Source organism: Bos taurus, chromosome 20, assembly GCF_002263795.3.
Source record: "Bos taurus isolate L1 Dominette 01449 registration number 42190680 breed Hereford chromosome 20, ARS-UCD2.0, whole genome shotgun sequence".
In the NCBI taxonomy this organism is placed as follows: Eukaryota; Metazoa; Chordata; class Mammalia; order Artiodactyla; family Bovidae; genus Bos; species Bos taurus.
Window position 1 is genome coordinate 1,924,038 of NC_037347.1, and position 22,632 is coordinate 1,946,669.

General features: G+C 49.3%; 1 protein-coding gene across 2 annotated transcripts in view; it reads left to right on the top strand.

The window, feature by feature from the left end:
* Positions 1–22,632, top strand: part of DOCK2 (dedicator of cytokinesis 2) — a 457,600-nt gene that overhangs the window by 379,459 nt on the left and 55,509 nt on the right. For both annotated transcript variants that reach the window (XM_024981420.2, XM_024981421.2), the window contains 2 exons: positions 11,080–11,228; positions 21,182–21,267. In XM_024981420.2, the coding sequence (XP_024837188.1) occupies positions 11,080–11,228; positions 21,182–21,267 (235 nt within the window). The remainder of the gene's footprint in view (positions 1–11,079; positions 11,229–21,181; positions 21,268–22,632) is intronic.

Consider the following 22,632-nt stretch of genomic DNA (forward strand, 5'->3'; position numbering starts at 1 on the left):
TCACATCACCTCCTGCGAGATGGAAACATTTCCCCCTCATCTTATCGATCAGGGAACTCAGAGGGAAGGAGCTTGCTTGAGATGAAACAGTAGCAAGCTGCAGAGCTTGGTTTTGATTTCACAAGGATGGGGGCTGCACACCTTGCCCAAGGCCTGAATCCTGTCCATAAATCTGTGCAGAAAGGATGAATGGGTAGACGGATGAATAATTAGTAACAAGTAGTGAGCTCTTTTGCCTCCTATTTTGAGCATCCTCCTTGACTCTGCTGCTGAACTGCTCTGTGCTCGTCTTAGATGTGCTCTCTTCAATAGGGCACTTGCAGGACTCTGCTTGTCTCTTGGATTCAACCTAAATCACCTCCCCATACCTCTTAGTATCTATCAGTCCCATCTGACTTCCTGGACAGCTGTTCCTCGCCCTTCCCAGCAAGGTGCATTCATTGTCGGGAAAGCACGAGGCCATCTGTCTGGGCTCTGTGTTTGCTGGCAGCATTGCACTCAGGTCAAGAACACATGCTGGTAGCAGGGTCGTAGACTGGTTCCCAAAACTGAAGGGAGAGCTGGGGATCAGGCCCAGAACAGACTCTGCCTCTGCTGGGGGCCTTGCCTTGTCATTTGCACGCTGTGAGGTGCAGAGCAGGGGCCCGAGTGACACTGGCCCAGCTTGGGGAGACAGCGCCGTCTCCCAGGGTGTCTGTGAGGCTCGGAAGGGCAAGCACTGCGAGTGGGAAGCCAAGGAGGCCACACCCATGCAAGAGTTGTATCATCATTTTCACCCTGTTATGACAGTATCCTCCTTAGTTGTAACAACCAAAAATATCTTTGCGTGCATGCTGTCATTTCAATCATGTCTGACTCTTTATGACCCCGTGGAACTGTAGCCCTCCAGGCTCTTCTATCCATGGGATTCTCCAGGCAAAATTACTGGAGTGGGTTGCCATTCCCTTCACCAAGGGAATCTTCCTGACCCAGGGATCGAACCCGAGTCTCTCGCATTGCAGGCAGATTGTTCACCCTCTGAGCCACTAGACATTACCAAGTATCCTCTGTATGTGTACATGTGTGTGTGTACGTGTGTGTACGAAACTCCCCTCTTTTGCAAGCCATCACCAAAAGAAATGCCATCTCTGCCCTGTGTTTTTGGAACAGCATTTTTGTTTCTCTACTTTGGATAATGATAGGGATAAAAGAAATGTTTTGTGTGTCATTTACCACTACCGTGCCATAGGAAAAAAGTGCATAGTACAAGTGGCAGCCAACATCTGGCCTCAGGGCAGGAGTCTGGGAGGGAGTCGTGGGGCTGCTGCAAACTGAGGCAGGTGCACCCCAGCTGGAAGGAGCAGTTGGTATCCTGCCTGGTAGACTTCTGTCCTATTAGAATTCAAGGCTGACATTGTCACAGCTTCTAGTTTATCAAAAGAAGCCCGGAAACATAATTTTTAAATGCATTTTCTAATTTATTAATATTGGTGGTAACTAGCTGAAAGTTTTAAAAGCACCACATGTGTCCGGTGAAACAAGGGGCCCAGACTCAGCCTGCAGATGAGTTTGCCTTCCCTGCTTTGCAGCAGCAAAGACGAGGTAAAGCTGTGGTGGGCTTCCTCTCCCAGATCTACATCCCAAGTGTTGCCAGGATTGCAAAACAGGGATCTGTGCTTTGTTTGTTTCCGGTTCCTCCGCACAGCCTGCGCTTTTCTGAATGTCCTTCATTGCCGTTGTTTTGCACATAGAAGATTTTATTTAGATATAGATTGTTTTGGCAGGAGCTCCTGCGCTCCCAATTATGCTGATGAATGAAAAGATGTTACCAAATACTCTACCTGCTTAGAATCACAGAACATCAGAACTGGAAGGGTCCTTTAGAGAGCATATTGTCCAGCATTTTTCAAATGTTTATTTCTAGCTGAGGACCAATAAAAAGAATATACCCTGCTCAATACAGAAATTGGATGAAAGCCAAGCTGTTCTAATTGAAGTGGGATGGGGTGGGGTGGGGAGGGGTGGTGGGTAGAACTACTCTCCTGAGCTCCTATGGAGACCCCTGCAGAGTTTCTGGGAGAAACCCTGAAGCACTTCAGAGAAGAGTTTGAAGCTACAGGTCTGTCCAACCCACCGATTTACCAACAAGGAAACCGAGGCTCAGAGAGGCAGAGAGTGTGTGTCCAGCATCACAGAGTGGATGGGAGGTGGATTCAAGACAGGGAAGCCTGGCATGCTGTAGTCCATGGAGTTGCAAGGCGTCGGACATGCCTGAGCAGTGGAACAACGAACCCCAACAGGACAAGTACGCTGGTGTGTCTGTCCAGAGCGCCATAGACCCCTTGCTGTATGCAAGTACCTGTGGGGTGAATTAGCGGAATTCAAAGATATATTTGTTCAGGTTTGGGGGTTGCAAGAAAGAGATGCCGGCTGTGGCTGCCTTAATTGGAGAAGGCACTAATTGGAAGGGCAAGGGACATGGGCTATGAAGGGTAGGATTAGAGCCACTCAAGGATCCAGGACAGGTGATGTGATGTTGCCTTTAGGATGTTCTATGCCTACATCACTCTGCTAAAGGTCCAGTCTCTAGGAGACACCTTTCTGTTGTTCTTCCTTGGGTGACCACTCCATCAATGCCCCCACCAAGCCTCCATCCATCAAGGGAGGCAGAGTTTCCCAAAGTAAAATGTTCATGGAGTTACGGAGAAATCGAACAAAGACACAGATGTCTGCTGTAGAAAACAAAAAGTAAAAAAATTCTGTTGCAAGGATGGCCATCTCCTCATCTCTTAGCCTGGACTCCTTGGAAGAGGAAGGTGTATTGGCCTGAAGCGACTTTCCTGCTGCCTTCTCCTTGCCCATCTGCTTCAGGGATAGGGGAGCAGAAAGAGGAGGCAGAGTGAATGGATGGGTCCCCAGTCCCATCCTGCTTTGTCTTCGGCCAGATGCTGGCATTAGCAGGCTTTCTCAGCAAGCTAACGAGGTTAATCTGCTAATCCCAACCAGCACCGAGCACTGTGTGCATGGGAGACCACTGCAGTGAGGACACTGCATTGGGCAATGATGAGTGTTAAAGTGCAGCTTCTGAAACATCCAGCACAGAGTGAAGCATGGACGCTGTCGGTGGCAAGCCTGGCTGAGTGCCACAAGACAGCCCTTCCTTCCTTCTTCCTGGCTGACCGATCCCTGATTTATTTTTTTTCGTGATCACAGTTTGTCCAGTTAACAATGATTTGTAGCTAGTGGTGGCCATGTGACCCACCCAGCTCTATCTGAAGAGAATCAACAGAAATACACTTCTTGGGGTTTCGGGAAAAACTTTTTCCTAATTAAAATGAAAGGCAGGGCATAGCAGTGAGCATAGCACATTGTTTTGCTTGTAGTCTTTCCCTTTGTTCCTTTCTGGGAAAGAAGAAGATGCCTGGAGGTGCAGTGGCCACCCTGAAGCCATGAAGAGTCGCACCCTAAGGATGGAGAAGCAGCTCTAGACTGACTGTCTTAAGGAGGAAAACTAAACAGAGCTTACTCAGTTTAGCTAAAGCCTGCTACTACCCTACCTGATGTATCATCTAATTCAGTGCCCTGATTTTATAGGCAAGGTCACTGAGGCCCAGAGAAGTACAAGGACATTCCCAAGGTCAACAGCAAATCAGTGACTCAGATGAGACAAAAGAGCCACTGAAGTCCAGTGTTCTTACTAATATTTTTTTTCCAGAATATGCAAAATATTTTCAAAGGATGGGAAATAGTAAACTATGTTTTCCAAAGACTACTGATAATGAGTAAATCATAATGCCTGTTAAGTTTTAAAATTTTGTTTTAATGCCCAAAGCAATCAGGGCTTCATCACCATGATCATCAGCATCATCATCTTCTTCTCATCAAGAATGATTTGAGCAGCCCTGTGATTATAAGATAGCTAATTGCAAAGATAATCTCAGGCTGGAAGACTATTCAAGGAAAAGTCTAGACAAGTGTGTTTGTGTGTGTGTGTGTGTGTGCACGCACGCTTTTGTGAGAGAAAATACATGCAAGGAGGCCTTAATAGAGAGAAGGATCCGTACCAGGATCCAGCCACTAAAGGGTTAATGCTATCTGTATGTTTGGATCCTGGATAATACCAAATATAATTGACTTTCCCTGATAGTGTAGCATCGTAACATTTGATTTCCGCTAGGAGGGAAGCAATGCACATTTTGTGAAAATGACTTTGTACTTAACCAGCCCATGTTCGCTGGGGTTAATGCTGGTCTGCTGTGTTAACAGTCTTCATGGGAGAGAAAGATAAATTCCAGTGGCTGGCATCATGGCCTTACATGTGGGGAGGTCGCTCCCAGCAGAGCTGTGAGAGCAACTGAACTGTCACTTTTTCAGCATCTGTGGAGGGTCCGGCTCACCGCTAAGCACAAGGGGAGGATGAGAGAGTTGGGGACATATAAGGCATGGTCCCTGCCCTCCCTGGAAAAGCCCACCATTGACCTCTACACACAGGATAAAATAAAAGCACATTCCTTAATGTGAAATGTGTGGTCGAGACTCAGGAGTTAAGGCAAAGAGGAGGAAAGCTGTACTGAGTCAATGGCTCTTGAGTTAGACCCCAGGGTGGTCAGAGCTGAAAGGGCAGCAACTATTCCAAGCGAACGATCAGCCTAAGCAAACGTGACTTCCTTGAGTTGGGGAGAAGCTGCTGGGCAGAAATAGGGAATGGGATTAGAAAGGCATCCATCCATCCACCCACCCATCCATCCATCCATCCAACCAACCATCCATTTATTCATTTAGCAACAAATACTGAGCACTGTGACAGGCAGAATAGCCTACCAAAGGTGTCCAAGTCCTGACCCCAGCTCCTGTTCATAAATTACCTTACATGGAAAAGTGGACTTTTTAGGCATGATTAAGGATCTTGAAGATGGTAAGACTATCCTGGACTGTCCAGATGGACCAGAAGAAATTACAGGGACCTTAGAAGTGAAGAAAGGAGGCAGGGGAGTTGGAGAAAGATTAGAAAAAGCAATACTGTTGGCTTTGAAGATGGAGGAAGGGGCGGTGAGCCAAGGAATGCGGGCAGCCTCTAGAGGCTGGAGAAGGGAAGGAAGCGGTTTCTTCCTCAGACCCTCCAGAGAGAACTCAGCCCTGCTCACACTTGACTTTAGCCCAGAGAAACCCATTTCAGACTTCTTTTTTTTTTTCCTATGTTTCATCCAGTTTATTTTCTTTTTTTAAATTTTATTTTATTTTTAAACTTTATATAATTGTAATAGTTTTGCCAAATATCAAAATGAATCCGCCACAGGTATACATGTGTTCCCCATCCTGAACCCTCCTCCCTCCTCCCTCCCCAGTGCACTAGCCCCAAGCATCCAGTATCGTGCATCGAACCTGGACTGGCATCTCGTTTCATACATGATACTTTACATGTTTCAATGCCATTCTCCCAAATCTTCCCACCCTCTCCCTCTCCCACAGAGTCCATAAGACTGTTCTATACATCAGTGTCCAGAACCATAAGATTAGTTTGTGTTGTGCTAAGCCACTGCCTGTGGTGATTTATAACAGCAGCAACTGGAAATGAAGACAAGTAGCCTTATAGGTCAGGCACTGTGCTAGTGGCTGAGGCTGCAACCGAAGACAGCTGTAGTTAGAGACATAGCCCCCAACCTCACGGACTTGCACTGAATAGTAACATACTGATTGCTGAGCTATTTAATTATGTCTGTAAAGGAAAATAGCTGTAGAACAGAAGCTGGGGCACCCAGAGAGTGTATAAAGGACTCCTGCCTAATGAGTGAGCTCGAGGTGGCCTCGATGAAGACTGGGGGAGCTCTGAGCCCCAGAGCTGTGGTGTCCTAAGGAACTAACCTGTGAGCTACCTGTCTAAATTTAAATGCTCTAGCATCCACGTTTTTTAAAAAGATTAAACTCAGTGAAATTATTGTTAACAATATATTTTATTTAACCCCATATTCCAAAGTGTTACCATTTCAACATATAACCAACATAAAACATTATTGAGATAGGTTACCTTTTTTGGTTTGTTTTCCAAAACTCTTTCTTTGAAATCTAGTGGGTTTTTTACACTTGCAGCACATCTCAACTTGGACTAGCCTAATTCCAGCTGCTCAAAGACACTATGGCCAAGTGGCCTCCATATTGGATAGAGAACAAGTAACGTTTGCTTGTGGGGCCAGTGGTGGTGGGACTCGGGTGGAGTTGGGCACAGGAGGGACGAGCATGGTGGGCAGCGCGGGGCGGGGTGCAGGCTGAGGGGAGGAGGCAGGGTGTGGAGATGGGGCTTCGGGCCAAATGGGCTTGCAGACCAAGGGGACCCATGCAAGGACTGTAGCTGTGGACAACATGATTAGACTGGGGTTGTCAGACCTCTTTGAGGAGAGATAAGAGCATGTTTCGATGGGATAGAGAAGGGTTTGGAGGCTGGTAATGTCAGCTGTGGGAGATAAGATACATCTGATGCAACCTCCTTCCGTGCCAGCCCTTTACTCCAGAAGTAAACGAACAAATTGACCAGCCTGAGACTTTCCTGAAAAGCCCCAGGGGCGCCATGGGGTCAGAACGCGGCTTCTTACATTGCTTTTCCCACAGCTCACCCTGGGCCGAGCTCTTGCTGCTCAGCATTGGCATCAGCACACTCAACATCAACGTTTGCTGAGCCTTTCTAACGAACCAGACCCTGTACGGAGCCCTTTGTTTTAAGCTTCTCAACAATTCTTCAGGCAGGGACTATGATTATATCTCCATTTAATAGATGAGATAATATGTTTTTAATATTTTTATTTATTTATTTTGGCCAGTGCCATATGACATGTGGGGTATTGATATCCCTCGACCAGGGATTGAACCCACACCCCTTGCACTGGGAGCATGGAGTGCTGGCTACTGGGCCACCAGAGAAGACCCCAGATGAGATAGTAGAGGCTAGGGAACATTAAGTGACAGACACAAAGCTTCCCTGGTGGCTCAGAGGGTAAAACAATCTGCTTGCAACACGGGAGACTCGGGTTCCATCCCTGAGTTGGGAAGATCCCATGGAGAAGGGAATGGCTACCCACTCTAGGATCCTTGTCTGGGAAATCCCACAGACAGAGGAGCCTGCTGGGCTATAGTCCAGGGGATTGCAAAGAGGTGGACATGACTGAGCAGCTACACCTCACTTCTTCACAAAGCCATACAGTCTGGAGTGGCAGTGGGGGAGTTTGAGGCAGGTTGTCGGGCTCAGAGACTCTATAGGGCCTGGAGGGAAGCTGGGCCAGGCACGTTCTGGGCCACAAGGAGAGACTCGACCGCCTGTCTTAGATCAGTACCAAGAGGGACATTTTCCAAGCCTGAGATGGAGAGGCAGAGATCTGCGTTCCTTCTTCCTCTTTTCAATGAGCGGGGTCATTTCTGATCAACCCAGCTTCATTTCAGAGTCCCCAGGAGGCTTGCAGGACTCTGAAATCCAGAGGGTGATAACTCGCCCTCATCCTGCTCATTTCAGGGTCTGTGCCAGACTCAGAGGGTCTCCTGCTCTCAGTTTGAGCACCCCAGGTCTCCTGTCAGCCTCCTGAGTCAGGGACGCTCCCACCTTCATGCTCAGCCTGGTCCACAGGGTAGCCTTCTCCCGTCCTCTTTCCCCACCCTCCCCGCGTCCATCTCCCTGTTCTTTCTTGTTTCTGTCAGGCTGCCTTCCTCATGCTCTCAGACCTTCACCTGCACTCTCACCTTTCCCTGGCGAGGCAGGACAGGCAGGCCGTTGCATAGACCAGAAGGGGAACACAGTGGCCGGCTTTCCTCTCACAGACCCCAGCTCCTCCCTGCGCTCGCACTTCTGCCAGATGCTTCCCCAGAGCCTGGGCAACTCGGCGTCTGGACTTATCCCACTGACTTGTTGGGACTTTAAAAGCCTTTTCTAATTGGTATCTGTTCCCAGTGAGAGTCAGCTTCCATTATGTGAGAAAGACCCTCTCACCCATTCCCTTCCTTGCCTTTTTTCAAGAACAATAGCAGGTATGTCTCTTGAATGAGTATTTTTTTCAAAATGAGTTCACATTCACTTAGCCACAAATATGTTCTCTGTGTGTGTGCCTGTGTGCACATCTGTGTGTATAAAGGCACACATTCAGATTACTTGAACACAAAATCCTATGTGCTCAAATTCCATTTCTGATGTAAATGAATAAAATTTTTTATGGAGCATTGTAAGGGCCATTGAGATCACACTGCATTTAGAAATCATCATCATCTCTCTCTCCTCTTTCCCCATTCTTCTGAACATCTCTTCAACTGACTGCAAAGAATGCAGGTCAGAAGTGCCTAGGAAATCCCTAGTCTATGGCATGTCTGCTCTTTATTTTAAACCATCTCAAATATATCTTTATCAGACCCAATGCCCTCCAGTATTCTAAAGGCTTTTGTCACATAAGCAATTTCTCCATTCCATGGTGGCTTATCTGACAGTTTCCCATTTACCTGCTACTTATTATTATACTCGACTTTGAATTTTAAAACCCCACTGAGGGTTTAAAGGATCTTGAAGGACAAAATCAGAAACCTAGATTAGCAGTTACTATAAATCTGCAAGAAAGCTAGTTTAGTTTTGTTTTTGTTTTTGTTTTTGTTTTTCTGTTTGGAACAATGCAGAGTATAATGCAAACACCGCATAATGAAGCTGGTATCCTGGAAAAGTGTCTTCATGTTTCACTCACCTCTCTCCCTGCCTGCACTATTTCTCACTAACTGAAGATATTCCTAAGATGATGCCTTTTTTATCTGAATTCTGGGGAAACACTCACTCCAACATTAAGCCTCATTTAGGCTGAATTAAAATTCATTTTCTTGCAGCCTTCCCTCTTGGCTCCTTTACTCAGCTTTAATCGAAAGCAACAGTGCCAGGCTGTACGCCATACTGCCTGAATTTCTGCACCCCAGGAGCCCTCTCCCCCAGGCACAGACCACCAATGCCATGTTCACCTTGACGGTGGGGAAAAGCGGGATGGGCTTCCTGGGCTCTGAGAGTCAGGAGGAGAAAGACCCAGCTGCCAACGAAACACCTGGGTGTCAGCTTCACTGGCAGGGTTGCTGGGATGGGCTTGCCCATGCTCCCCAGGAAATCCCCGCAGTTCCTGAGCGCCCCTCCGTTTCCCTTTCTCTGCCATGTCTGATGTGGGTGTTCTGAGGAGTCTGCTCAACTCTACTCGACAAGGCTGCCCTTCATGGTTCATTTTGGCCAAACATCACAGCAGTGATAGCGAACACTGTGCAAAGTGTGCCATGTGCCAGGCACTTGATAAATAATAATTCCTATTATTCTCTCATATTAGAGGTGAAGACACAGAGGCCTCAAGAGGCCAGCTTGCCCACCGTCACAGCTAGTTGATGGAGGATCCATTTGCCTATTTCAGGCAATCTAGACCAAACCACCAGAGAAGGCAATGGCACCCCACTCCACTACTCTTGCCTGGAAAATCCCATGGACAGAGGAGCCTGGTAGGCTGCAGTCCATGGGGTCACTAAGAGTCAGACACGACAGAGCGACTTCACTTTCACTTTTCACTTTCATGCGTTGGAGAAGGAAATGGCAACCCACTCCAGTGTTCTTGCCTGGAGAATCCCAGGGACGGGGGAGCCTGATGGGCTGCCGTCATGGGGTCGTACAGAGTCGGACACGACTGAAGCGACTTAGCAGCAGCAGCAGCAGCAGCAGCAGACCAAACCACAGTGCCCTTCACCACTTGGCCCCACTGGCCCTGCCGCGGGGCTGATTATCCTAGGCTCTGTCTAAGTGTTGTTATTGTTGTTGTTTAGTCACTAAGTCATGTCTGACTCTTTTGCAAACCCATGAACTGTACCCTGCCAGGCTCCTCTGTCCATGGGATTTCCCAAGCAAGAATACTGGAGTGGGTTGCCATTTCCTACTCAAAGGGATCTTCCCAACCCAGGGATCGAAGCTGCATCTCCTGCGGTGGCAGGGGGTTCTTTACCCCTGAACCCCTAGGGGAGCCCCCTACGAAGTCTACACAGACGTGTTTTCACGCGGTCATCTCAGCAGGTGGGCATGGCAATTGCATGTTTATGACACATCTCCAAGTCCAATATAGCCAGTGAGTATAGGAGCTAGACACATTTATTTCCTCCTTCAGTGGACATTTACTGAGGTTATCGTAGGCTTTAAGCTCAGTGCTACAGATGTAATAAGAACAGACATGCTCTCTGCTCTCACAGAGCTCTCCGTGGGAGAGGCCGTTGTCTATCAAACGAAGCCATCGTTGCCAAGTTGGCTAAGGACACAGACCACTAGCCAGGGCAGGGCATCTGATGGAGCTAGGGGTGGGGTGGGCATGTGGCAGGGCTTTTTTAAAGTGTATCTGTCTATCCATGGGAAACCAGGTGGTAATGGGCAGATGTTGAGGAACAGGCAGGAAAAACTATGGTCAACAAAGGAGCAGCAGGAGCACAGGCCTGGCGATAAGGCGGCTGGTGAGCTGGTGACCCTGGATCCAGGCCAGCGTGGTGACAATGCCAGGGGGCAGGGGAGGGGACACAGGAGTGCCTTGAAGTGAGGAAGGAGAAACAAGAAGCTGTAGTTGATCTGACCATAAAGCAGGGTTTTAACTCCCACTATTGCACTGACCATACTTTTATAGCAGGTTTTTGGCAGCAAATTTTGCTTTTCTTGTTTTCACAAAACAGTTGGTAAAAAAAAAAAAGCATGTTTCCAAATCTCAGAAACATGGCTTGTGTGGCAGACAGACATGATTTCAAGTATCCCTGTGATTTGCCGTCGCTAACACACTCCATCAGGGCCCTGTTTGCAAAGGAGATAATGCAGGTGAAAAGCCTTGTAAACAGCAGTGTGCCTCTACACGCCTGGGTCATTATCCCTAACAACGGGGCTTGTTTTGGGTGATGCACGCATCATTTACACGAGTTAATATATGTAAAGTGTCCAAAATGGTGCCTGGCTCCGGGTAAACAACTGTATAAGTGTTAACTTTTGTTTTTACTGTTCTGCCTCCCTTTTTTATTTTCCCAGGCTTGGTCTGGTTCTCCTTTGAAATCACGAAAATGGTCTCATGGGCCCATGTCCCTCTTCTCTTTCAGGCCAGAACAAAATCTGCTTCATCCCAGGCATGGTGGGACCCATATTAGAGATGACACTTATCCCTGAGGCTGAGCTCCGGAAAGCCACCATCCCAATCTTCTTCGACATGATGCTGTGTGAATATCAAAGGAGTGGGGATTTCAAAAAGGTAAAAAATGAGGCTGGAAACTCATGCCAGCATCCCTAATCCCCAGCCCATTTCCCCATAATGATACCTTGGTTCCATCTGCCTGGGCTTCGTTCAGAGGCTTGATGGGAGGCTGGGGACATTGATTCACGTGCCTGGAATGAGCTGGCAGAGCCGATTTGGTCAGTCTTGTATCATGCTTTCCCGCGAGAGGCCAAGATTAAAATACACTTTCTAGCTGGGTATCAGTGTGGTCCCTTTCTCTAAAGGATAGGAATCCTACTTCCCTGCAGAAGAGCCCCCTCAGGGTGCATCCCAAGGGGCTCCTCCTCCCCGCTGCACACACCTGAGACCCACCTTGGCCCAGCACTTCTGCTTCTGAGATAACACAGAAGATCTGAACGTCAGACTTGGCCACGTGTCAGGGGGCCAGCAAGCAGAGGCACAGGCCCCGACGCCCAGGAGGGCCCTGCAGAGCTGTGGCGGGGTGAAGTGGGGCTTTCCCCAGCACTCAGGGAGGGAGCCACTTGGGGCGAATGCAGGGGCCACTAGCCATGCGTTTTCGTTGAGAATCCCACTGGGCTGGAAGAATGAGGCCCTTTTGGTGGGTCCAGCCACTCCAGTCACTTGCGCTGGTGACGTAAGCCCTGGTTTCCACAACAGGGTCCCGGCTCCATTCAGAAGTCAGGCCCGGTTTAGGGAGGTTGGTCTTTGTGTCCTGTCAAGTCCGCCTCAGCGATGCGAGGCCCTCAGGTCTCACCCTTCTGTCCTCCCTGCCCCTCCTCTTCTGGTGCTCCCCTAGTTGGACTCCCTCCTCACCCTGGCATTTCTGCCTCTCATTCTGTACCACATCCTGCACCAAAAAAGTTTCTTAAAATAGGTAAGTGCCTTCTAATGGAGAAGGCAATGTCACCCCACTCCAATACTCTTGCCTGGAAAATCCCATGGATGGAGGAGCCTGGTGGGCTGCCGTCTCTGGGGTCGCACAGAGTCAGACATGACTGAAGCGACTTAAAGGGCAGCAGTTTCCAAACTGCTCTTTCTTAAAATCCTTTTGGACTTTATTCTTCCTTTGCTCATTGGTTCCTCATCCAATGAAGTCCAAACCCTGTTGCCTGCATTCCAGGTCCTCCCTGCTCGCCTTCAGCCAGTGTTCAGCGTTTTCTCCGGCTCTCTCCGCCTCCCCACCTGTTCTCCAGGCATTCCCACGGCTCACTTGAATTTTGTGGCCTTGGCGAGCATCCTCTTCCTGTTCCTCTTCCCCTGCTTCTCGGCCACATTCGTGGTCCTGCCTGCCAGCACCGTCTATGTGCCTCTGAATCCCGCAAAGCCCTCCCCAGAGCTCATCCTTTAAGAGACCTTTGCCCTCTACTCCTCTGTCATTCCAGCTGTCTGAAGTCTCATTATTAGATACTTACACTACACTCATTTCTGCTTCTTCCTCATCTTCATGTCAAAAAAAGTGATGCTGATGATAATGCCAATGACTGGCATTAACCGTGTAGACTCCGTGTCAATCCCTGTGAGTGCTTTCCATACGTTAATTCATGCCGTCTTTTGCTTACAACCCCTTGAGGTAGGCAGCAGCATCATCCCACGCGTGTATCTGTTCATTTGGCTCTGCCGAGCCTTCATTGCAGCATGCAGGATCTTCGGGCTTTGTTGCAGCGTACGGGATCTTTCAGTTGTGGCGTGTGGGATCTAGTTCCCTGACCAGGGGTCGAACCCAGGCTCCCTGTGTTGGGAATGCAGAGTCTTAGCCAGTGCACCACCAGGAAAGTTCCCATCCCAATATTAGGATGGAAACCCTGAAGCCTAGAGAAGTGAAGTCACGTACCCTTAGCTATACAAGAAAGACGCAGAGCGGAGGTTGCAGTGCGCAGGTCCCTAGGATCCCAAGCCAGGCTGCGACCACTGCACTGCTCAGCCCTTGGCCTCATCGCAGTAAATGCGGGCTGACAGAGAATGGTGGTGCCCTCTGAAGCAGTGCCTGCTCATGAAACGGAGCACTGATTCCACCAGATGCTCCTGGAAGAGGGACGGGAGGTTAAATACCTCAGGAAGCACCTCCACGTCGGAGCCCCACTTAGAGACTTCCAGGGGGTGTAACGCATGGAGCCAAGCCATGGAGATGTCCCCCAGTAAACAGACCTGTTGAATTTCTCAGATTCACTTCGGCAACAAACATCTATCGGATGTGCCAGTCACTTTGGAAAAGTTCTAAGAGGAAAGAGGTTCTAAGAGGAAAGACACTAGCTGGCTGTGACGATCCCAGTGTAAGAGGGTGCACTTCCAACTCAGGGACTCGCAGGCGTTCTCTGGTCCCCAAGGCTGGTGACCAGCCATCCGCCTGCAGGGAGCCTGTAGAGAAATCAGGTGAGGAATGCAGATGGAGGAAGAGGCCATAGCCAGCCAGCTGGGCTGGGGGTGCGGGAGGGTGGAAGGCGCAGCTGCAGATGGATGTTTGAAGGTTGTTTGGAATCTGCCACCTTTTAAGGCAAAGTCCGTGAAGCTCGGGAACATGGGAGGGGCACCCTCGGTGGGATGAGGGCATTCTGCTTCCCCTCAGATCTCCCCAGTGGGGTGGGCACCAGCAGGCTCAGAAGATGTCCTGGAGCAGGTGTGCTAAAGAAGCACTCCCAGTACTGATGCCACACAGTGTCTGAAAGAGAAGCTAACCCGGGTCCTCCCTAGGCGACAGCCTGACAGTTGTGTCCGGTGGCCTCAGGGCTTCTGAGGGTTGCCTGTGGTGTGATTGTCCTGCCCTAATGGATGCCATTCTGAGGCACCCCTTTGGCACGCAGCCGCCTCATCTCCATGAATGGGGTCGTCCCCTAGCTCCTCGCTCCACGCCTGTGTTCATTGTAAACTCCTTCCCCAATTGCTTCTCTTCATCTCTGCCTTATCAAAAGAGACAGGAGAGTCGGGCTGACTAATGGGGCAGCTGCCCGTGTGCACACCAGCTGTGTGCGGACCAGAGCCCAGTGTGGGATGAGCAGAGCCAGGTGTCCCTGCCTGGCTCAGAGTAAGCACACAAAGACGGTATCCCCAGGGGAGGGAGGAAGCCAGGCCTGCTGAGCTCCATGCTGCCCTGATGGCCAGACCTGGAGGACACCCCAGAACCGGGGTTTGAAACCCAGGCGGCATTGTGGCCACGCCCAATGCCAATAGATAAGAGAAGAACTGGTGCCCAGAGAGCGACAGGGTCCCCTTTCTAAAACGTGGGTGTGAGAGGAAATAGCAGCGCCCACAGGAGCACTCAGCAGGACCTTTGCTCCCCCGCACAGCAGGCCCTCTGGCCTGCCACCCAGTGTCTCGTACTGCTCTTGCTGCCATGCCTTTGCGGGGCTCTTCCTCTGATTCTTCACCTGATGAATCCTAGTCACCTTTCAGCTGTGGCCTCCCATTTGGAGAGAGCCTGTCCTGCTTCCTGGGAGCAGTGGAGCATCTGGGTGTGAGAGGTGTGCTCCAGCAGGGCGTGCACAGTGGGACCGGGACAGGGAGGCGGCAGACTCTGGGGGGCCGGGGGAGGAGGCTCACAGGACGGTCTGTCTGAGCAGGGTTTCTTCTGCAGCCTCGTCACCAGATTCCCCTGCCTTCTCCTCTAACCACAGTGAAGTAGCTGATGCTTTTGACTGATGCCCTTTACCCCTCATGAGTATATCACTCCACCCCAGACCATCTCAGGGGGCTCTGTCTTCACCTGGGACTGGAATTCACATCCACTGGATTGGGACATTTCAGCAAGAGGGGCTTCGAGTTGGCCACACTGTAGCTGCAGTGGTCCTGCTGCAGTTGAAGTGAAATGCATCTCATCCTGCCTTCGAAGGGCTCAGGCCTGACACCACTGCCCCAGAGCACAGCAGTGTGCTCGCAGGTCTGCCTCCATGTCAAGACCGTGAGCTCTCTGAGGGCCAGCGCAATTCCCTGAGGCCCGGGACGCTCAGCGCCTGTCAAGCGCCCGCCATGGATGTAATGGGGGCCATGTCAGTGCTCTCAGTATGACTGCAGGCACTTAGACCCCCGTCCCACAGCATTTCAGAGGGAGAGCCTCGGCAGAGAGAGGAACATTCCAGCGAATGTTTTTATAATGCAGGATAACAAGGGTAGCTCACTACTGCCTGAGCAACCGCAGGGGATGGTTAGACCGGTTGTCTTGCCAGCAAGTTCTTTGTGGAGGGAGAGGCTATGGTCTTTTCAGATGACATCTGTGGGAAGGAGTGGAGGTCCCGCGATGCAGAGACTGAGTAGAGTGGTTACCTATGAGGCAGATTGTAGAGCAGGATTCTGTCCTGATCATCATGAGTGTCTGAGCTCTCGGCAGGAAGGAGGGACTTCCTCTCTCAGAAGGAGAGAATCCCTTTCTCAGAGAAGGAAGAGACAACAGCATTTGACAGCAGCACTTGAGACAGTGCCTTCACCTCGGCTTGCCAGGGGGCACTGGTGGCAAAGAACCCACCTGGAGTGCGCAAGGAGACAGGAGATGTGGGTGCGATCCCTGGGTCAGGACGGTCCCCTAGAGAAGCGCTGGGCAACCCACTCCAGTATTCTCGCCTGGACAGTTCCATGGACAGAGGAGCCTGGCGGGCTACTGTCCATAGGGTCACAAAGAGCCAGACACGGCTGACAGGACTGAGCATGCACGAAACAGCGCCTGGAAGACTGCAGGAACGCAATAATTGCTTGTGGAATGAATGAATGAACAAAGATATCAGTTTGGCAGATTCCACTGAGACTGAGTCTTGGCATGGGATAAACTGGTGATTCACATGGCTGAGAACAGCATGTGGAAAAGAGCAAATCAATTCAATAAACATGTACTGAGCACCTACTGTCTTCTGGACTGTATGCCTTGGTGCCAGGCAGACTTGCTGCTTATAAGCTGAATAAATTTGAGCAAGTTATTTAAACTTTCTCAGCCTGTTTTTCATCCACAAAATGCATATAATAATAGCATTATTATGGTATCATAATACCAAACTCAAGCTTCATGAAGTATGAAATGAAACAGGAAGCGATGGGACAACTCAGAGAAAGTGAGGAAGTGCACTGACTCCCATCAGCCCCCCCACTTCGCATGACGCTGTCCTTTCCAGCTCCTCCCAGGCAGGCTTCTGACCACCCCAGGACAACTGGCAGCAAAGAAGACCCCAGGCTGGCATATGGATGCCACTCTCCTCTTTGTTATCTCTGTGCCACCCTAGCTGGTCACCATCTCTGACCCCTCCCATGTCATAGTCAGGGCCTTACCTTTGAAGAAGAGCTCTTGTCCCCTAAATTTCACACTTTGGTGGGGCTGGGCTCCTATCAAAAAAAAATATATATATATATAGGCAAATAAGATGATGAAAAAAGCTGAGAGGTTCCAAAGCAGTCAGGAGAGACAGAGGAAGCGGTTCCGGGAAGGCATGATGCAAGCGTGAGGCCGTGTAGGTCCCCCTGCCACAAGAGGGGGTCGAGCTCCGAGAGCTCATTTCCTTTCTCCTCAGCACTGAAGGTTCAAGTTAGGCGTCTGCACGATCCTTTTTTCGTCGTGTGTTCACTTCTGGCTGTGCTGGGTCTTGCCGCACGCAGGCTTCCTCTGGTTGCGGCTTGGTGAGGGTTCTGCTCTAGTTGTGGTGCACGGGCTTCTCGCTGCAGTGGCTGCTCCTCGTGGTGCACGGGCTCTAGGGCACACGGACTTCAGCGGTTGTGGCGCAGGGGCTCCGTAGTTGCAGTGTATGAGCTCTGTTGCCTCTCGGCAGGTAGAATCTTCCTGGTCCAGGGACTGAACCCATGTCTCCTGCTTTGGTTGGTAGATTCTTAATCCCTGGACCACCAGGGAAGTCCCTGTAGCATCCAACTTCTGCAAAAGTAACCTGCAGATGCTCCTTAGCAAATATCCGCTTTGCAGGGTGGGATGAGGCATCAGTGATGTGATGCAATCTTGTTAGTTGTGGATGAAATGGAAATAATTTGGAGAAGCCGGGGCTGCTCCCTATGCTCTACACAGTGGCAGTGTTGGGAGTAAGGCCTATCATGGTGACATAATGTAGTATATGTTTGGGAGTGTAAGGGACCCTTGGGTGTACCCTAAGTCAAGTACATCATCCTTTGAAACCCAAGGCAGGGGTCCCACCTTGCCTCAGTTGCCTCATTTATAAAGCAGGGATGATGATACCCATCTCCCTTGACTGTTGTAAAGGTTAAATGAGATTAAGATGCTAACGATGAGGACAGTGTCAATGATGTAATAATGACAATTACTAACAAATGTCAAGCACTTACTATGTGCTAAACACCAGGCCAGGCCTTTCGCATGTGTTTCCCATTGATTTCTCCCCTCAACACCATAAAAGTTCCATTTAAAAGATGAGAAAACTGAGCCTCAGAAAGGCTTACTAACTTGCTCAAGGTCATGTGGTAGGAAAAACAGTCAAAGCAAGACTCAAACTAAGTCTGTGACCCCATGGACTGTAGCCCATCAGGCTCCTCTGTCTGTGGAATTGTCCAGGCAAGAATAGTGGAGTGGGTTACCATTTCCTACTCCAGAGGGTCTTCCCAACCCAGGGACTGAACCCATGTCTCCTGCACTGGCGGGTGGATACTTAACCACTGTGCCACCTGGGAAGCCCCAAACCAAGTCTGTTTGATGCCAAAGCTTGTGGTCAAAGCCACTCCCAAGCATAGCCCACCGCTGGTCCCAGCAGCCCAAAGGACCAGAGTCTGCCCTGGGATGTACTTGACTGAAACCTCCCCTCTCCAACCTGCCCCGGAGGTCTCAGGCGTGGCTGGCATCGTCAGCTCTGCACATTCCTGGCACCCTGCAATTTCCCTCCCTCTGGGCTCTTTTGTGACCCTGAGACAAGTGCTTATTTACCCCATCCACTTCTCGGCTCCAAAGGAAAGTTCATCTCCCAAGGAGGAAGCATGCCAGCATTTACCACTGAACAGCTCAGCAAAGCTGGTTTTCTCCCTGAGAGCTGCTTTCCAGTAACATTCAGCAGTAATAACAATAACATTAGCAGTAATCATAAGATGACAAGAAAACCCAGTGCACACTTGAGCATGTGCAATCGCCTAGTGCTTTGTAAATAAAATGTCCCCAGTCTCCCTAACGACCCCATGCAGGAGGTACCACCGCTATGCCTGTTATATTAGTCAGGATCAGCAAATACGACCCCACAGGCTAAATCTGCCCTGCCACTTTTTTCTTTGGTGAAGCTTTATTGGACTATACCCATGCTGATTTGTTTTTATACCAGCTATGGCTGCTTTGGTACCACAACAGGGAAGTTGAATGGTTGTGACAGAAACTGACCCACAAAGCCTAACTAAAATATTTACTAACCGGCCCTTTAAGAAAGTGTTTGCTGAGCCCTGATATAAACTATGAAGCTGAGGATTAGAAAGACTTACTCATTCTCCCGAGATGGTGAAGGCAATGGGGGAGACATCTAAAGCTGCTGCTTGTTTACCTCCTTGACCTAAGATCAGCACCTTCCCTTGTGGCCCCTTGGCTGTCTCTCCTCCTACCTGGGCTCAGCACAGTAGACACGTCTAACCATGCCAGCCTGACTTTGGGTGACACTTGACATATACAACAGGCTTAACAAAATGCATCACATAAGGGGCGTGATTCTGCATAGATTGGCAGCCCAGACCCTCACCACGCTGGCCCCCATACCCACGGCTCTGTTCTTATTTCCACCCTTTCTTGAGCTCTGTGCGCCAGCTGAACTGTTCTCCTCACTTTTCTCCATTGTCCCACCTCCACACCTTTGCTCAGTCCATCCCCACCTCCCCAGTCTGGAATGCCCTTCCGTTTCATGTTTATCACAGTCCTGCCCATCTTTCCAGACCTGTGTATCTCCTTCCATAAATCTTCCTCAACTGTGGAAACATAGATTTTTTCTTAACACAAAATGAACAAGCACAAGTTTCTGGTCCTTGCATTGGCCCTTAGCACAGAAGAGAGGGAACAACATCCCCTCAGGTGATATGTGAACCAAGGAGAAAGCGAATCTGGTCCCTGTCTTCCATCACCAAAAGGATTCCAGCCAACTAAACTGGGCTTGATCTTTTGTGCACTGCAGAGCACTTGCCTGAAGATTTCTGCCATCCACCTGAGACTTTAAACAAGCCACTCAAACTCTGTGAGTCTCTATTTCATCTGTACTAATAACTGACACTCTGAGGGTGGGGCTGGCTGCTTTCAATGCATGATAGCATTTAAAGGTGACCCTTGACTTTCAGACCTCATGGGGCTATTGTGAGGACTAAAGGTAAAGAGGCTGAGTTAGGACCCAGGAATGCCTGAGGGCTCCCTGAATGTTAGCGACCTTCACCAAGAGCCTCCTTCCCTTCTCGAAGTGCCAGTTTCTTATCTAGCAGTAAAATGAGAGATGAGTTGGATCACATGATTTGGATGGACTCATCAAGGCATGATATGAAAACAGTTTGCAAACCATTTTTGCATTTGAGCATGTAAGAGACACTGAATGGCCCTTCAAAATGTTATGAGCCCTAAACTCAACTGGGCGAAATGTTCCTTGACATTGAACATGGGAGACAAAATACACACGGGCTTCCACGTTGCAAGAATTGGTGTCTAGGTGCTTTCGGGCCTCTTAACTACGCATGCTCAGTCACGCCCAGCTCCTGTGACTCCATGGACTGTAGCTCACCAGCCTCCTCTGTCCATGAGATTTCCCAGACAAGAATACTGGAGCCGGTTGCCATTTCCTCCTCCAGGGGATCTTCCCGCTCCAGGGATTGAACCTGCATCTCTTGTGTCTCCTGCATTGTCAGGCAGGTTCTTTACCTCTGAGCCATCTGGGAAGCCCTCACTTAGCTAGTCTGATCTCTATTATAGTTGTCACCAGTCTTGACTCTTTGAGGCATCAGTTCACGTAAGTATTATAGCTTCAGGTGTGGCTTGATTCAGGAGCTCAAAAATGCATCAGGTTTCAATCTCTTCCTATCCCTTCCTCTCTGCCTTCCACTACATTGGTGTCATTCTTAGGCAGACTCCTTCATTGTGTTCCTCCCCAGCAACCTCTGGCTTACAGTCTTCAAGTTAAGCAGAAAGACTTCTTTTTGCTAAGAGTGCCAGCAAAACCTCAGATTTGAGTCTCACTGGCTTGATCTGGGCCCTTCTTAACTGTAGCATCTGGATAATGAGAGACACTCATCAGGTGCTTGGCCTATGTCATGTACCCACACCTGGAGCTAGGGAGATGTGTTCAGCCCACCTAAGTCCCACAAATTGAAATCAAGGTGGATATGATTGTCCAAGTATAAAAAAGGAATGCTAGGCATGCAGAAATAATAGCGGATCATGCCAGCACGCCGCCTCCTGAAGATCAGTGCTCTGTCACATACCTCGGAGCCTTGGCCCATACCCTCTGCTTGGAATGTCTTTTCTCTTTCCTTCCTCCTGAAAAATTTCAACATAAACCAGAGAACAAAGTCAAATGCCATGGGCTGTGTGCCTTCCCTGAAGACTTCCCTCTATTTGTCTCTCTCTTTCATATGCCTGTCTCTCTGCTCCAGCACTTAACCATCTACTGCTCTTCTCCACTCCCAAGGAACTCCTAAAAGGCAAGTGTAGCGTCCTGTCTCATAATGCATTCCCAGTTTCCAGCACTAAACCTGGAGCTGCTGCTGCTGTTCAGTTGCTAAGTCGTGTCCGACTCTTCACAACCCTGTAGACTGTAGCCCGCCAGGCTCCTCCGTCCGTGGGATTCTCCAGGCAAGGATAATGGAGTGCGTTGTCATTCCCTTCTCCATGGCATCTTCCTGACCCAGGGACTGAGCCCAAGTCTCTTACATCTGTTGTGTTGCCGGGCGTGTTCTTTATCACTAGCACCACCTGGGAAGCCTGGGAAATGATAAAAGCTCCCTGAAGCTCTGGTTAAAGTCTTGAATGGATTAATTTCAACATTCAGCCTTCTAACATTGTGGTTGTTGACTTTCATCTCCTACTTCTTCAGTTTGAAAACGAAATCATCCTCAAGCTGGACCATGAAGTGGAAGGTGGCCGAGGGGACGAGCAGTACATGCAGCTGCTGGAGTCAATGTGAGTTTAGGACCCAGAGCGGGAGGAACCAGGAGGGCGGGCCTGAGGCCTGAGGGCTCAGGACCCCAGGGGCTCTGTCCTCCCCTGGAGACCAATCCGGAGGCTCGTGGGTATTGGAGAATCTCCATTTTTGGAAGAAATCTCACATCTCTCTGCAGTGGCTATTTCTTTGATATTGATGGAACAGGTGATGAAAGAAACTTTGCTGTGTAGCAGAGAGGGGAATAATCCACCAGGATGTTCACTTTTGTTATCTCTTACGTGTGGAATAATTCTTGCTGTCTTTTCCTTTTTCCTTTTTTAATCTTTGACAGATATTGATCACTGTCAACAGATCTGGAGTGCATGCGATCTGTGGAAACTCATTAAGTGATCTCTCTGTATTGTCTCCTTTAGTTGAGTGTCTCTGTTTGATCTCATTTCACAGCAATGCCCCTAAAGCTCAGGGAAGTGTCTTGTCTGAGGAGACTAGGTCAAGCTAGTCAAGTGGACAAGCAGGGACTAAACCCAGCTCTGCTAAACTCCAGCACACAGGCCTAGTGAGGCAGTGGGCAGTGGGCAGCACCTAGGAGCCCGGAACTTGGGCTCAGGACGATGTTTTAATGGCTTATTGAGATATAGTGAAACCAAGATGAAACTCTTCCAACAACATACAAGTGGCCAGTGTGGCTCTAGTGTGTTCACGGAGCTGTGCCACCATTACCACAATCATTTTTAGAACATTTTTGTCATCTCCCGAAAGAAAGCCCATACCCCTTCGCTATCATCCCCTCCCCTCCTTTGGGGTTTCTACCCATGTGTTTATTCTGGAAGTTTCATATAAATAGAATTATACAACACACAGTCCTTTGTGGCTATAGCATGCTCTCAGGGTTCATCATGCTGTAGCATGTGTCAGATTTCATTTCTTTTGATTGGATATACCCTATGCTGTTTATCCATTCATCAGCTTATGGCCACTTAGACTGTCTCTACTTTGGGCTATCACAAATAATACTGCTATGACCGTTCGTATACAAACGTTTGTGTGGACACATGTTCACAGTGCTCTTGGGTGTATAACTAGGAGTGGAATTTCTGGGTCATATGGCAACTCTATATTTACCCTTCTGAGGAACCATAAAACTGTTTTCCAAAGTAACTATACCAGTTACATTCCTACCTGCAATGTACAAGCGTTCCAATTTCTCCACATCCCTCTGTTAATATGTTTCTTACCAATTATAGACATCCTAGCAGATATGAGGGCTTCCTTTGTGGCTCAGCTGGTAAAGAATCTGCCTGCGATACAGGAGACCTGGGTTCAATCCCTGGGTTGGGACGATCTGGAAATGGGAAAGGCTACCCACTGCAGTATTCTGGCCC